Here is a 15810-nt window from a genome sequence, read left to right as displayed (position 1 = left end):
TCAAGGACTTAGTTGATTATATTACAATACAAACCATGTATAAAGCAAAAAAACAAACTTCTACCTCAACATGTCACGTCCAAAATCTGTTTAAAATGAAGGACTCCAGTTATAATTTGAGAGGCACATTATTATTTGATAAATTAAACACTCGAACTACTGTAAAATGTCACTGTGTTTCTGTAAAAGGTGTAAACATTTGGAACATCTGTCCTGAACATATTAAATTACACCCTACTCTAGTCAGCTTTAAAAGACTTTATAAAACTAATATAATCTCTTGTTATGGTATGGGCAATTAAGTTTGTTGATTTGGTATTATTTCTTTTGGATTGTGCATTATTATTTATTTTGTTGTGACAAGAAAATTCTGTTCATTGATTAATCTCAGAGATCTGTGCTTTGTTGCTTTTGTATTTGTTGTTATGCGTATGTATTAGGTATGTGTGTATGTATGTATGTATGTATATATATTTATGGTAAAAGGGGTGGGGGTATATAAGCTTTTGCTTCTGCCTACACCCTTTCAGCCACCATGTGCTACTGTAAAATCTTTTCTTTTTTGATATGGAGTTTTGTGTGCTGATTAAATCATTCATTCATTCATACCTCTTGTAAACTTTCTGTGTCCTAAAAGTAGGCTTTACAGGTGTTCTATGTCAACATTTTACTGAGCCTTAAATTGGTCACTGGATCCTTAAACTCTGGACATAATGAACTCTACATGGTGGATCCTTGATTTCAGGACCTAAATAGAAATAAACAAAATCTGTAGTTTTTGTCAAAAACATTTCCTTTCAGACATTATTGGAATGAATGTCTTTCCATTCATCTGAGCTGAGCTCAGCTGGGTGTGCTGCACGTCAGGATGTAATTCATAAAGAATGTAGGACGTCTCATTTTGGGAGGAAAAAAAAACGTTTTAGTCGATTGTAGTTTATTGTCTATTAAAGCATTTAGAAAGTCATGTCATTTTATTTAAAGCGGCAATTCATTTTGACGTTATTAATCCCGACCGGTCTCGGCAGAGAGCCGCACAGCGTATGGAGCTGTGCCAATGGAACAGAGGACTATTCTCGTTTCTTGACTGCAACAAGACAAGAGTCCCAATGACTTTAATCCACACAAAAGTGACTCATGATTGACATATTTTAATGGCTTTGAGAGGGGTTAAAAAGCGGACTTGCTGCTTCTGAAGAGCAGAGAATCAAAGAACCAACGAGCCAGCGGATCGAAGCACTGCTTCATTGGTTCACACTTCAAAGTGGAGTTGCACTGCAGAAACGGCTGATTACAGAGCCGCTGCAGGTGATCATTTTCCCGACAAACACCCTCAAAAACAACGGCCGGTCTGAAGGACCGGTAAGAGAATCGTTAAGTAAAACCCTAGTTCACTCTGTGTAAATGAGGGCTCATGTGTCGTGAACCTGCCTAAGTGGTTAGTGCACTTGGTTTCAGTGCAGAAGGCTCCCAGTTCAAACCCCACCCCTGCCACATTTCTCCATGTCATATGGAGTTGTGTGAGGAAGGGTATCCAGCGTAAAACCTGTGCCAAATCAACATGCAGCTCTTCCTTAGATCTGCTGTGGCAACGTTGAGTGAAAACGAGGGAACAGCCGAAGGGACTAGCAAAAAAAAAACAACAAAAAAAACCAAAAAAAAAAAACAACTTTTTTTTTTAGTCTGTGGTGCATTGACGTCAATGCACCATAGATCAAAAAAATTTTTTTTGGTCTATGGTCCATTGATGTCAATGTATGAGCCCCGCACCTGACCACTCTGCATTTGAAGACCAACCTGTCCTCAGGCACATATACAAGTTCAAATCTGCTCATCATTTAAACAACAGGGGTGCTGTGTGTAAAAATAACATTTGCATCAGTTGGAAACCAGCACTAATATCTGCACTACCTCACACAGGGTAGAACATAGGGCCCAAAGGTGGTTTGTGCATAACAATGGAAATGTTATGTAGAGACTGTCCAAAAAAAAAAAAAAAAAAAAACAGTTGAGCAAATTTGGGTGATTCATATGATTCAAATTGGTATGAAAAAGTCTCCTTTTGTCTCTAATAATTTAATGACATTGCAAATGGACAAATGTCAGAATTACGACTGTCTCCTTCTGTCAGTTAGTGGATGCCCAGATGCACTGACTAAAGTCAATGTAGTTGCAAAGTTTCAAGTCCAATCGCGAGATATTGTCACAACTCTTGTTCATCAGTGGCAGTTAAAGGCTGGAAGAAAACTTGCAGACCTAAATGTGCTTAGATGTGGTGCGTTTGTAGCCTTGCTGTATGATCTGATCATCTTACCGCGAGTTTAGCTAATGACATGAAGCTGATGAGGTTGTTCCACACGCGGCTAATGTCTTTAAGAAGCTCCTGCAGTTTCTCAGAGCACACGGCTGCAGCTTTGATGCCCAGCTCCACACGCCTGGTAACACGATATACTTCCACCACCCCTGAGAGAGAAAGCATACAAACAAATCACAATGAGTTTGAAATATTGTTTCCCCACCTTTGTTAATTTTATAGTCACTCTGTGTAATTTCTCTGTGTAGTTTTCCTTCTGCGTCACTTTGTGATCTTTACATGAGGTGCTCTTATTGTGGCAATCTCCCTGAATGCTTTGACTTCCAGGTGGTTGACTACCAAAATCTTTGCACTTTTGAGTCTAATTCTCTGCTCATGTGCAGATGTGAGTCTAATACTCTGCTCTCTTCCACAGCATGTCTTTTTCGTGATTCTCTCCCCTCAGCCCCAACCAGTCTCAGCAGAAGACTGCCCCTCCCTGAGCCTGGTTCTGCTGGAGGTTTCTTCCTGTTAAAAGGGAGTTTTTCCTTCCCATTGTCGCCAAGTGCTTGCTCACAGGGGGTCGTTTTGATCGTTGGGGTTTTTCTGTAATTATTGTATGGCTTTTGCCTTACAATATAAAGCGCCTTGGGGCAACTGTTTGTTGTGATTTGGCGCTATATAAATAAAATTGATTTGATTTGATAACTGATTCGTGTTCAGTGAAAATGTGTCTGAGTCACCAGATTGCATTAGGTTCTGCCCTGCTTTCTAGCATTCCAGATCTCTGCATTTTCTGACTCCATGTTATTGACCTTGCTATCGTTCTGGACATCCATTTTTGCCTCATGTCTTGAGGTCTAGTTGCAGTATCTTTGGATTCCATGTTAATAAACACTGCTGTCATTCCAGATCTCTTGTTATGCCTACTGTATGGACTCTGTGGTGTGGCATTTCATTGGTTACAGAAATTATTCTGTGTTTTTCAACAAGTCTACTGCCTGGCCCTTTGAAAGACTAACTGAACTCGGGTTACTGAACACTGTTTGGATCAGGAGTTTTTTTTGTCTCTCCTCTCAGAGAAGCTGATAGGTTGTACAGATTATTCTGCACCAAGCTTGAGCCTCATCCTGAAAGAAGCTGAGACTAATTAGGACCGATTACTGTACACTGAACCTGAGCCTGAGTTTGACCACCCACTCCTGTCTGCTGCTGCTTTTGTAAGTGGACAATAAAACCTGTTCAAACCTTCCAATGTTGTGGTTCACTGCACTGGGGTGCTTGCCGTGATTCATTACAATGCCATAATGTGGTGTGTAATAATCATCCCCAGTGTTTTGGGTTTTTTTCCCTTTTGGTGGTGAAATGGATATAAACTGTGAAGAAGGCAGATGTTTTAAAATGAAATGAGTGCTGTCTCTGATCCTGCTATAACTGGTTTACTAGTTATGGTGGATCACACTGGAGTTATGTTTTGGGTCTGTTTGAGTTGGTCACAATTTGGATCACATCGAATTATCCTTTGGACTGTTTCTGGTCCAATGATCTTCAGATCCCATACAGGCTGGACCTCCACCCCCTTTACATTCATTTAGACAGTTGTGATTTTGGTTTGGTACAGGAGCCACTGTTAGCAGGATACCTTAAAACATCTGACATGACACTTTCATGAAATTTGGTAGAAAAATCAGCTTCATGACTGATGTGAGAGACGACTGGATTGTGGAATTTTTAAAAATCGATTCTACTCAACTACTCAACCAACACTGATAACACAACATTGGACAATGATTCAGAGTCGCATGACACTCTAGTTCAGGTTTTTTTCATTGGTTTATATGTAAAGTTGTCAATTTACTTTACTGAAACTATTAAATGCCATCAAAAAAGTGATGCATGTAAGTAATAGCAGTTGCAAAGACACGTGTGTGCATTCTTCAACTGTTACACATTCTTAATACAGTGGGGTAAAAAGTATTTAGTCAGTCTCTGATTGTGCAAGTTCTCCTACTTAGAAAGATGAGAGAGGTCTGTAATTTTCATCATAGGTACACTTCAATTATGAGAGATAAATCCAGAAAATCACATTGTAGCATTTTTAAAGAATTTCTTTGTAAATTATGTTGGAAAATAAGAATTTGGTCAATAACAAAAGTTCAACTCAGTACTTCGTAACATAATGTTTGTTGGCAATGACAGAGGTCAAACGTTTCCTGTAAGTCTTCATCAGGTTTGCACACACTGTAGCTGGTATTTTGGCCCATTCCTCCATGCAGATCTCCTCTAGAGCAGTGATGTTTTGGGGCTGTCGCTGGGCAACATGGACTTTCAACTCCCTCCACAAACTGTCTATGGGGTTGAGGTCTGGAGACTGGCTTGGCCACTCCAGGACCTTGAAATGCTTTTTACGGAGCCAGTCCTTCGTTGCCCAAGCGATGTGTTTGGGATCACTGTCATGCTGGAAGATCCAGCCAAGTTGCATCTTCAATGCTCTCACTGATGGAAGGAGGTTTTGGCTTAAAATATCATGATACATGACCATGTTCATTCTTCCCTTAACACAGATCAGACGTCCTGTCCTCTTTGCAGAAAAACAGCCCCAAAGCATGATGTTTCCACCCCCCATGCTTCACAGTAGATATGGTGTTCTTGGAATACACCTCAGCATTCATCTTCCTCAAAGCACAACGAGTTGTGTTTTTACCAAAAAGTTCTATTTTGGTTTTGTCTGACCACATGATATTCTCCCAGTCCTCTTCTGGATCACCCATAAGCTCTCTGGCAAACTTCAGACGGGCCTGGACACGTACTGGCTTAAGCAGGGGGACACGCTTGGCACTGCAGGATTTGTGTCGCTCTCTGCGTAGTGTGTAGCCTTTGTTACTTTGGTCCCAGCTCTCTGCAGGTCATTCATCAGGTCCCTCCGTGTAATTCTGGGATTTTTGTTCACCGTTCTCATGATCATTTTGACCCCACAGGATGAGATCTTGCGTGGAGCCCAAGATTGAGGGAGATTATCAATGGTCTTGTATGTCTTCCATTTTCTTACAATTGCTCCCACAGTTGATTTATTTACACCAACCTGCTTGACTATTGTAGTTTCACTCTTCCCAGCTTGGTGCAGGTCTACAATTTTCCGCAGCTCTTTGGTCTTGGCCATGGTTGTGTTTGGAGTCTGAAAGTTTGAGGCTGTGGACATGTGTCTTTTATACAAATAATGAGTTCCAACAGGTGCCATTAATACAGGTAACAGGTGAAGGTCTTAAAGAAGAAGTTACAGGTCTGTGAGAGCCAGAAATCTTGCTTGTTTGTGGGTGACCAAATACTTATTTTCCACCATAATTTACAAATAAATTCTTTAAAAATCCTAATATGTGATTTCCTGGATTTTTTTTCTCATTTTGTCTCTCATAATTGAAGTGTACCTATGATGAAAATTACAGACCTCTCTCATCTTTCTAAGTAGAACTTGCACAATCAGGGACTGACTAAATACTTTTTTTACTCCACTGTAAAAGAAAAACAACCAACCAGCTGCAATTACAAGCCAAAATAGACTGCTTAGCTTTATGGATCAAGGTCGCCAACACTCTCCAACACCACTTTTACCGGTATTCATTGCAGGTCTCAACCAAACTTTTTACCACATTTTCTGTAAATCTACGCTTTGAGTTTTGAACGCTAACAAACCAGCAGAAGCAAACTCCTCCGTCCTTGATGGAAATAAATAAAGGAACAGAATGCTGCAGAGGCTGGCAGAGATAAGGCATCAAAGGCATACCATCACCAACAACCAACACCTGTACTTGTTTTAATCATCTCCTCTCTGTGCCTCTGGGGATAAAAGACCACATAAAAGACCCAGGGAGATGACTGGTTTTTTGAAGAGGAATGTTCAGTGTGTGGTGGTTTGAGGTTCCTCACCCAGGAGGTACTCCATGCCCTGAGCCGACTGGATGACTTCAGTGCACACAGACGAGCTGCTGATGCTGTTCAGGGTGTTGTTAGCTTTGGAAATTACCTTAATAGATGCAGAAAGAAACCAGATGCTATTTACAGTCATCATTATCATCCCGGCTCACCACATTTAAAACCAAGTATTAACTTCAATTTACTGCTCCATTTTTTTTTTTTTGCTTATCCAGCATCAAGACATTCCGAAAAAAAAAAAAAAAAAAATTAAGTTTTTATAAAAATTAGTTGATTTGGAGAAATGATTATCTAACTATGCCATGAAGTGAATATTTCATTTTGAAATTGTTACCATGAAACTAAAATGTGTTTGGAGGAGCAACTCTGCAGTTTATAGTATTATAATAATAATAAAAAAAAACAATAAAAATACTGCTGCATTCCGTTTATGATCAATTAAAACCCAAAAACATACAAACCTCTAGAGCACTTTCCAGACATCTCTGCCACTCGTACGCGTAGCGCTCACTCTCCTGAGGGGAGAAAAATACTTATCTCAACAAGGCAGTAAAAGTGTCACTTTTAAATGATAAGAGCTGTGCGTGTAATCAGATTTAATCAAATGTACACATTACAGCATGCTGGGTATCTCACTGAAATGGTCTTGAAAGTCCCTGCTGAACTGCATGTTTTTATGAGCAGCATGATTAATATTTTCCCCCCTCACACTGATGGTTACATATAAATTCTGCTCAAACTTTCACTAACTGTGTCACATTTATTCCCATTTGAGATCATCTAATTTATTTAATTTATGACAACAAAATATCTGCCTCAACACGAGTCATCTAACACAAACCCTAAACCCGCAAGTCGTAAGCTCGCTGAAGCATGATGGCACAAATATCCACGGGCACTGTGACTTTACATAAACCAGAGGAAATCGTGTGTGTTTAGATGAGCCGTTAGGCAGTTCAGTGCTCCCTTCTTCTGGGCCATTAATTGTGACCAAGACAAGGCACATCTGTGCAATAATCATGCTGTTTAATCAGTACTGTGATACGCCACAGCAGACAGGTGGATATTCAAGGAAAATAGGCCTTTTGTGTGCAGAGAAGTATTTAAAACTTCTATTTCAACTTGTGATAAATGGGAATGGAAACAACCTTGTTCATTTTTGGGGGGCACCTGTACAGTACAACAATGACAGAAAAAAATATTTTTTTTACTGCTGTTCTGCCTGCTGCAATGATAAAGTTGATTTTTATTAGTAGTTCTATAGTGTTAGGCCCCATTTAAAAACAGTTTATCATCCCCGCCTGCATGCCGAAATCGGTCTGCATCAATGTTTTTGGGGGGGGGGGGTTTTTTGCCAAATTTTATTGACGGCAGTACAACTGGTGCAAAAGCTGGCACGTCCGCTAGGTGGCGAGTGTGCTTTGGCTGAAGACGGCCAAAGTTTACCGAGCCGGACCCGGAACTTACCGCTTGCCGTCATTGACAACCACAGATGCGAAGACAATGCCGTTCATCGTGATACAGATTTCCCAGCCTCAAACTTTTGCTGTTTTTTTTTTTAATATGCCTGCCCTCATCACTTTTTTTGTATGTCAAGGATGATAAACTAATGTTTTTGTTTTTTTTTAATGGAGCCTCATTCATGTCTTTTTAATATGCCACTATGCATATTTGATGTGTGAGTGAGTTGAGTATTTTTATACTATTACAAACAAGCACATCTGCACACAGCACCCTGTGCAAACGTTGATAAGCTGACCACTGACAAGTGACCCTTTTCTTCATAAGATTTTTACAAAGTACAATTAAGTGATTTTGACATTTTGACCCCAAAAATCAATAGGCTTCTTGGGGTCACTGTGCCTAAAACACATACCTAGTTTGATGACAATTGGGCAGTTAAAGGAAGAAAATGCACTCAAGAATTTTACAAAAAACAATGCAGTGACTTTGACCTTTTGACCCTAATGCCAATAGGCTTCTTAGGGTCAATATAGCTAACACACATACAAAGTTTGGTTACAAACAGGCAAATGTGCTTTTTGTTGCGCGCCATTGCGGCTCCGTCCCGACGCGCGAATTCCTCCGCACGTCTTTCATTACAAAATCTCCTGTAACAGTGGAATGTGCCGCAAAAATGCTGATGTCCAACTCTTCTGCAATTGCTCTGGTAGTCAGACGACGTCCTGGATCAACACAGCCTTCACTTTGGAAATGATCTGGTCATTTCAGCCTGTCGATGGCCGCTCGGAGCGCGGCGCGCCCTCCGCCATTGTGCGCCATCTTTAAACCGGTTGTAACGCTCCTTAATCTGTGTGACGCCCAGAGTATCCTCACCGAAAGCCGTCTGAATGTTCCGAATGGTTTCCACCTGGCTGTCTCTCACAGTTTCTGGAAAAATTTGATTCAGCGCTGCTCCAATCACTCAGCCATTTCCCTGACAATGAAAATCCGACGAGGGGGGTGGACCAGTGCTCACTCAAAGCCTGCCCACAGGCGAATGACGCAACCGACAGGCATGAAAAAACTCACGCATGCGCACGAAGGTTCAAGCTTGGCTGATGCAAGCGCACATGATTCAAATCCATATAGTTTTTAAAAAAAATAAAAAGGTCGGATAGTTTTCTAACAGACCTCGTATATCAACAACATAAAGAAACACAGCCGCCTTCTCTGGGCCCGAGTTCATTTGAAATGGACACACGCAAAGTGGAAAAGTGTGCTGTGGTCTGATGAGTCCACAATTCAAATTGTTTTTGAAAATCATGGATGTTGTGTCCTCTGGACAAAAGAGGAAAAAGACCATTCAGATTATCCAGAGCACAAAGTTCAAAAGCCAGCATCTGTGATGGTATGGGGGGTATGTTAGTGCCCATGGCATGGGCAAATTACACATCTGTGATGGCACCATCAATGCTGAAAGGTCCATCCAGGTTTTGGAGCAACACATGCTGCCATCCAAACAACATCTTTTTCAGGGACGCCCCTGGTTATTTCAGCAAGACAATGCCAAGCCACATTCTGCACGTCTTACAACAGCGTGGCTTCGTGGTAAAAGAGTGCAGGTACTAGACTGGCCTGCCTGCAGTCCAGACCTGTCGCCCATTGAAAATGTGTGGCGCATTATGAAGCGCAAAATACGACAACGGAAACCTTGGACTGTTGAACAACTGAAGTCGTACATCAAGCAAGAATGGGAAAGAATTTCACCTACAAAGCTTCAACAATTAGCATCCTCCTTTCCCAAATGCTTATTGAGTGTTGTTAGAAGGAAAGGTGATGTAACACAGTGGTAAACATACCACTATCCCAGCTTTTTTGAAACGTGTTGCAGGCATCCATTTCAAAATGAACAAATATTTGCACAAAAACAATAAAGTTTAGCAGTTTTTACATTAAATATCTTGTCTTTGTGGTGTATTCAATTGAATAAAGGTTGAAGAGGATTTGCAAATCATTGTATTCTGTTTTTATTTACATTTTACACAACGTCCCAACTTCATTGAAATTGGGGTTGTATGTGCCAGTGACTTTGACCTTTTGACCCCACAGTCACTGTAGTAGTCAATATAGCTAATGCACACCAAGTTTGGTGACAATCGGGCAGTTAGAAAAAGTTACTGCATTCACAAGTGTTTTTTTTTTTTTTTTAACTAAATATACTCCAGTGACCTTAACCTTTTGACCCAAAAAAATCAACAGGCTTCTTGGACCCCTATTCATAAAGAATATACCAAGTTTGGTGTCAATCTGGCCAGTACAACTGAAGTAATCTCCCTCACAAGTGAAATGTCTCATGACTTTGGCTGCACTGTGGGGAAGGAAGCCTGACATGGGACTGTCTCTAAATAAATGAATTAGTGCCAAAGTTACAAAGTGTATGAAAGAGCAATGCTGATTCCGTCTCACCTCCACCTCCCCAGTCAGATCCTTATACTTGTCCCTGATCACCGGCAAGGCGGGCTTCTCACTCAAAGTATTGGATCGGTCTCTGAACGGCTGCTCTGAAGCTGGAGATGGAGGCGAATGCCCAATCTCCTTCTCACCCAAACTGTGACTGCGTTTGTGAGAGCCTGATGCACGAAAGCAGAGGGAAATAAAGCAATCTGCACAGTATGCACAGTACAAATGCACAATATCTTTTTTAATTGTTAATCTATCAACACACCAACTTGAGGTGATGACTAATTCTGAGCAAAGCGTTAGTTTGTCATCATTGTACTGCCATTTTGTTATGGCTAATTCCTCCCAGACAAGGACAGCATGAGCAAATACTTAATTTGTGACAAACAATAATTACGTAGGGAACAGAGGCAGAGATATGAATAATTCATAGGGACTGGCAGATGAATCCTGGGAGAGCACCACAACAAAGATGTGCATACACATTTGAACCCAGATGATTCCACCGGGAATGTGCATGCATGTGCACGTAGGGAACTGAACAGATACAGACAGTTCAAGTCTCACGTGGCACAGAAACCCAAAGCCCTCACTGTGATCAGATTACCATTCCAATAGTCAGGGAAGAGTAAATAAAGCCATCGCCACACAAATAAAATGCATCACAGGCAGATCAATCTACAGAGCAAATAGGCTTTTATCACAGTGATGAAATTTCTAATAAACTATGTGTGGAACAAAACACCAGCAACCAGGCGCTACAAAAACTGAACAGCGTTAAAGTGGACACAGTTAATTTCTGCTGATGAATTCATTTATTTATTTATTTGCCTGTGCAAATCCACCTCACTGTCATTAAAGTAGGACTGTAATCTCAACACTGCCATCTAATGCCTGACAGCTTTACTGCAGAGCTGATAGCCCAATCATGATGAAAACAGGGTCGGCGTAGAATCATTGGGCAGCGATAAACAGGTGGTGCCTCTGTAATTTTAAAGCAAAGGACAACCCTGCCCCATTAAAAGATGGCAGTCTGCAGGTTCTTGTTACAAATGAACACCTTAATTTGATTTTATTGATGAGTTCTTCCAGTGTTTAATGCCTTGATGCCTTACTTTTTTCCCCCCAAGTAAATTACAAAATTAGTTGGGTGTTTTGTGTGATAACATTTCACTGGGAAGCGAATACAAGTTCTAGGGAAATAAATTGGGCCTAGACAATGAATACCGATCATTATGCAATGTGCCAAACAGAACAGATAGGAAGGACAATTTCAAAAGTGTAACAGATTGTAAGTTTGAAACAAAATGTAATTTTCATAAATTATAGTCAGTCTTCTGCCATTTACATCCCACGGCCATAAACAATAACTTACCTTAAGTTTATGAAATTTTTAATAAGTCCACATTAAAAATATTGATATTTATGTTTTACTAAATACAGTAACTTGCTCCCTTTTGATTCAAGTTAGGGTGTCGTGTTTTCTGCATGGAGCCCCATGGTGCGCTATGGTTTTCTGTCCTGTGTTTACATGATTTCTGCTGCTAGAATAAAGTTTAGTTACATTGATCTGCAACTGTGCATATGATTTACAGAATTTCACAGTGCTGTAAACATGACGGATGATGGCACAGAATTCTTCGCATGCCAAGTGAGCTGCCTAATTTGCTGAGAAATACTTCAAACATTTGTAGACAACAGGCCGGATTACAGACTGAATTCAACATATTTATAATGTGATAGGAAGTCAACCACCAGGCAATTTTGTTCACATTTCAAATGCATTTTAGGGACCTAAACAAACTGCACAATAGAGAATACTCAATCTAGTAGGAACAACTGTTCTCTTTTTTGTGTGTGAGCATCTGTCTTCATCAGATCCACTGGAAAAAATCCTTTTAACATGGGTCTGGAGGGGTCAAAGCTTTTGGTACAACATGATATTGTTCTCTTGAATCAAAGTGATGCTCATCAGTGAATTCACCCGCTAAACTAATCCGTTAGAACATAAACCTGCAGACTGTTCACAGCACATGGTTGCTAATCTGCATTCTATATATTTATGCCATATTTCCATGAAATAGCATGCGAGTTCACTGTGTCTCACCTTGAACAGACAAGTCAAAGGTCGCAAGCTCGTTCTTAATCATCTCTTCACTGGACTTGACTTTGGGCTGAGCACTGGCTTTGAGGAAGTCAGATTTGCCAAACTTTGGCTTGTCCCCCTGGAAGGATCCAAACTCATCAGTGGACTCGCTTTGGTTGCCCTCGTTGCACGTATCAGTTGTGGCGGTGGGTGAGTCTGACTTCTCAGAGACCGTGCTTGCAAAGTCTCCAAAGTCATCCTTCTCATCTCCATCATCTTGTTCACCGCAAACAAAGTCAGCAAAGGCTTCAAACTTGTCATCTACTGTTGCACTGTCCTCGTTGACAAAACGTGAAGCTCCTGTTGTTATGGAGGTACCTGGGATGTTTTCGATGCTGCCAATGGACAACTCCTTCTTGTGGGCCGGGACAAATGAGGGAAAGGGGACTGATTCCAAACTCTGAGGCTTCCTGACCTCACCAGGCACACATTCATCCCTGTCTGACCAGTCATAGCTGGCCAGACTGCTGAGACCGGATGTCCCAAAAGGGTCAAATTTCATGTCGTCTCCTTCTGTAATGACAACATAGACATACCAGTGGTTCCTAGAAATAACACAACTCTACGCATGATAGATAGGATGAAGAAGAGCATTTCCTGACAAATACAGAATTACTAGGCCAAATATTTGCAGTAAAATATTTTGTGCAATTGCAGTCAATTTCACTGGCACCTTATATTTTGCAGTTTAAATAGCAATGTCACCAGTTTAAAAGAAACTGTACTATAACTTGGCCATCACAGACATTGTGATTTGGCACACTGATTGTAAATGTTTGAAAACTGTACTATTTAACTGATAATTAAAATTACATAACAGCAATACGATCTTGTAGAGCAGGTAGCTGAGTGGATAAGGAGTTGGCTTGCCAATATGTAGACCTGCGGTCCAATTCCGTGACCTGTCTATATTGTCGGATAATACACTTAATCTACATTTTCTCAGTGCACCCAGCTGTAAATAGGTACCGGCCTTGGCTGGGGAAGTAACCTGAGTCAGACAAACGTCCCGTGCAATGGGAGTTGTGGATTCCCATCTGCTCGACACTACGAAATCTGGAGATAAGCACTGGTTACAGTAACTGTACTTTTTCCCACCGGCAGTAAAGGGACTTGGAGCCTATATAGGATTTACAGTAACAAACCTTTTTTCACCAGCAATAACGGGACTCAGGACTTATAGTAACAGTGCTTTTTCCATCTAAAATTATGTTGGATTATTTCCGGCAACTCCCAATTATCTTAGAAGGACTGTATTTCTATAGCGCTTTTCCATGTAGCAGATGCTCCAAGCACTTTACAATGACTCTCACATTTCCTTCCCAAGCCAGGGCCAATACCCATTTTTACAGCTGGATAAATTGAGACAATGCAGATTAATTGTCTTCTCCATGGACAGACAGGTACCATGAACAGGATGTGAACCCAGGTCGACACACCAGCAGGCCAACTCAATATCCACTAAAGTACCTGTTCTACAACACTCTCTCCAGAAATTTGCAATGTCTGAATTTCAACAATTACTTCAACAAATAATTAAAATCTATATATGGAGATATATCCATCTCTCTCTATGTGTAGATGTATACTAGTTAAATTCTTTAATGAAATTCTGGCATCTTAAATTTCCAGAGAGTCTTGTACAGAACTCTAATAGAATGTCTCCTTCAAGACAAATACACTGTGGTTCTGTAGCGCTTTTCCATCTGATGTCAACAATGTACAATGATACCTCAAATTTACCCACTCACACTCTATTGTCAGCGTACTGCCATACAAGGCACTCAACTTGCACACCGGGAGCCACTGAGGATTCTTTGGCCACAAGCCTGCATTTCTAACCTCCAGGCCACCACCTCCCAAAAATTTTTCGCCTTTCACTGAGATGTTTCAGATGCTAAAATTTAATGTTTTTGGCATTAACATTAATGTTAAGTGACCTAAATTTGACTCCGGGTTTTGATCCAAATTTACATGTTAAATGTAAAACAATCTTCCTGTGATCATCAAAACAAAATGTTACACAGCCCTCAATAAAACTGATCACAAAGCTTGCACATGGCAAGCATACAGTTATGCAAACATCATACGTGTGGGTGGTTGTAGAGTTATTCACCTAAAATAAGCTCTCATTGGTATTAGAAAGGATGTCATGGCACATTAGCATCTGTCCTCGGTGTTTTCATTTCCTAATGTTCATTTGACACAGAATGATGCAGTGTAATGTGCAGTGTGTAGTTTTGCAAGATGTGAAAAAGCAACAGCAAAAAAATGTGATGAGAATATTCTCACACAGGCCGCACTGCCAGAGATCAGATATGTATTGGAGCAAGAATTACATTAAAAAAAAGTCAGCCAAATTGTATAAAGGAAAAATGATCTCAATTGGATTGTTTATGGCATTCAGATATTAAGGAAACAGATGTGTTACAAATGGGGTTTGGGGGGCTTGCTTACTTCATTCGCTGACTGCACTCAAGGGCAGGAAAAAGTATCTGTTTTCACAGTAAGGGTCATAGTACGAGTGTACTGGGAGAAAAATTACGTAATTTTCAAAATGTAATTTAATCCATACACAGCACTAAGTGTGCAACAAAGTCAAGGCCGGCAGCATACTTCATTTAACAGCATCCTCATATTGTTGAAAAGAGAGGTCTCCACAGCTCCCCGTGGGTTTGAGAACTAAACACCTGGTACGAGATCCAAAAGTTGAATCAGGACGGGGTCAGATTTTAGTCATATCTGTGTAGAATTTGTTTTATGCATGTCCAGGTTCAGATAGGAGATGTGTGTGTCTATTTCTGTTCTGTTCCAAACTTTTGGAAATTGAACCACCTCTAGTTGGAAGCCCTTTTTTTAGACAATGAAAAAGGAGCACCTCCCAAATCGCTCTCTTTTCCAAATGTGACAGACAAATGTGCAGTATAAGATGCACCCATCAAAAAATACCTCCTGGTTGGGGACACACACACTTATATAAGTTGCACCTTTTTCTGTATCATCAGCTCTTTGATTTGGGAATTTTGGGCATTCTTGTGGTGCTGTTTTTATTGGCAGTCATTGTTTTATTATTGGAGTTTACTTTTAGTGCTTTTATTTCTTGGAAAGCCCCATATCAATAGTTATTATTATTAATAAATGTATGATTTTTCAGTATATAAGTTGCAGAGAAATATAAATCACAGGATCGAACCCAAGTAGAAAAAAAAAGTAAAACTGTGACATACTCCACAATATATGGCATATTGCATTCATAAAACTGCCAAACAAGTTACTTATTTATAACAGACATTCTCACACTGTAGAAAAGAGTAACAGTAATAGGAGTTGGACTACACAATATATAGACTTGGGTTCAAGTCCAGGTCAAACTAGATGTGTCAAGCCACTTCCTGTGCATCATTTCAGTCCACCCAGCTCTAAACACCTGAGGAAGTAACTTGAGATGGACTGGTGTCTCGTCCAGACGGAGCTGTAGACTCTCATTCACACACTATGGAATCCAAGGACAAGCACTGGTACTGAATAGGGCTCGACA

At 40.5% G+C, this 15810-nt stretch overlaps 1 protein-coding gene across 11 annotated transcripts in view; it reads right to left on the bottom strand.

The window, feature by feature from the left end:
* synrg (synergin, gamma) overlaps nucleotides 1–15810 on the bottom strand; it is a 128855-nt gene that overhangs the window by 25560 nt on the left and 87485 nt on the right. For all 11 annotated transcript variants that reach the window (XM_034169183.1, XM_034169185.1, XM_034169186.1 and 8 more), the window contains 5 exons: nucleotides 12234–12785; nucleotides 10133–10296; nucleotides 6685–6738; nucleotides 6218–6314; nucleotides 2315–2463 (listed from right to left, as the gene is read on the bottom strand). In XM_034169183.1, coding sequence (XP_034025074.1) covers nucleotides 2315–2463; nucleotides 6218–6314; nucleotides 6685–6738; nucleotides 10133–10296; nucleotides 12234–12785 — 1016 coding nt within the window. The remainder of the gene's footprint in view (nucleotides 1–2314; nucleotides 2464–6217; nucleotides 6315–6684; nucleotides 6739–10132; nucleotides 10297–12233; nucleotides 12786–15810) is intronic.

This window comes from Thalassophryne amazonica, chromosome 4, assembly GCF_902500255.1.
Source record: "Thalassophryne amazonica chromosome 4, fThaAma1.1, whole genome shotgun sequence".
Classification (NCBI taxonomy): Eukaryota; Metazoa; Chordata; class Actinopteri; order Batrachoidiformes; family Batrachoididae; genus Thalassophryne; species Thalassophryne amazonica.
The sequence above is the reverse complement of the archived record's forward strand: the minus strand, read 5'-3'. Positions and strand labels throughout refer to the sequence as shown.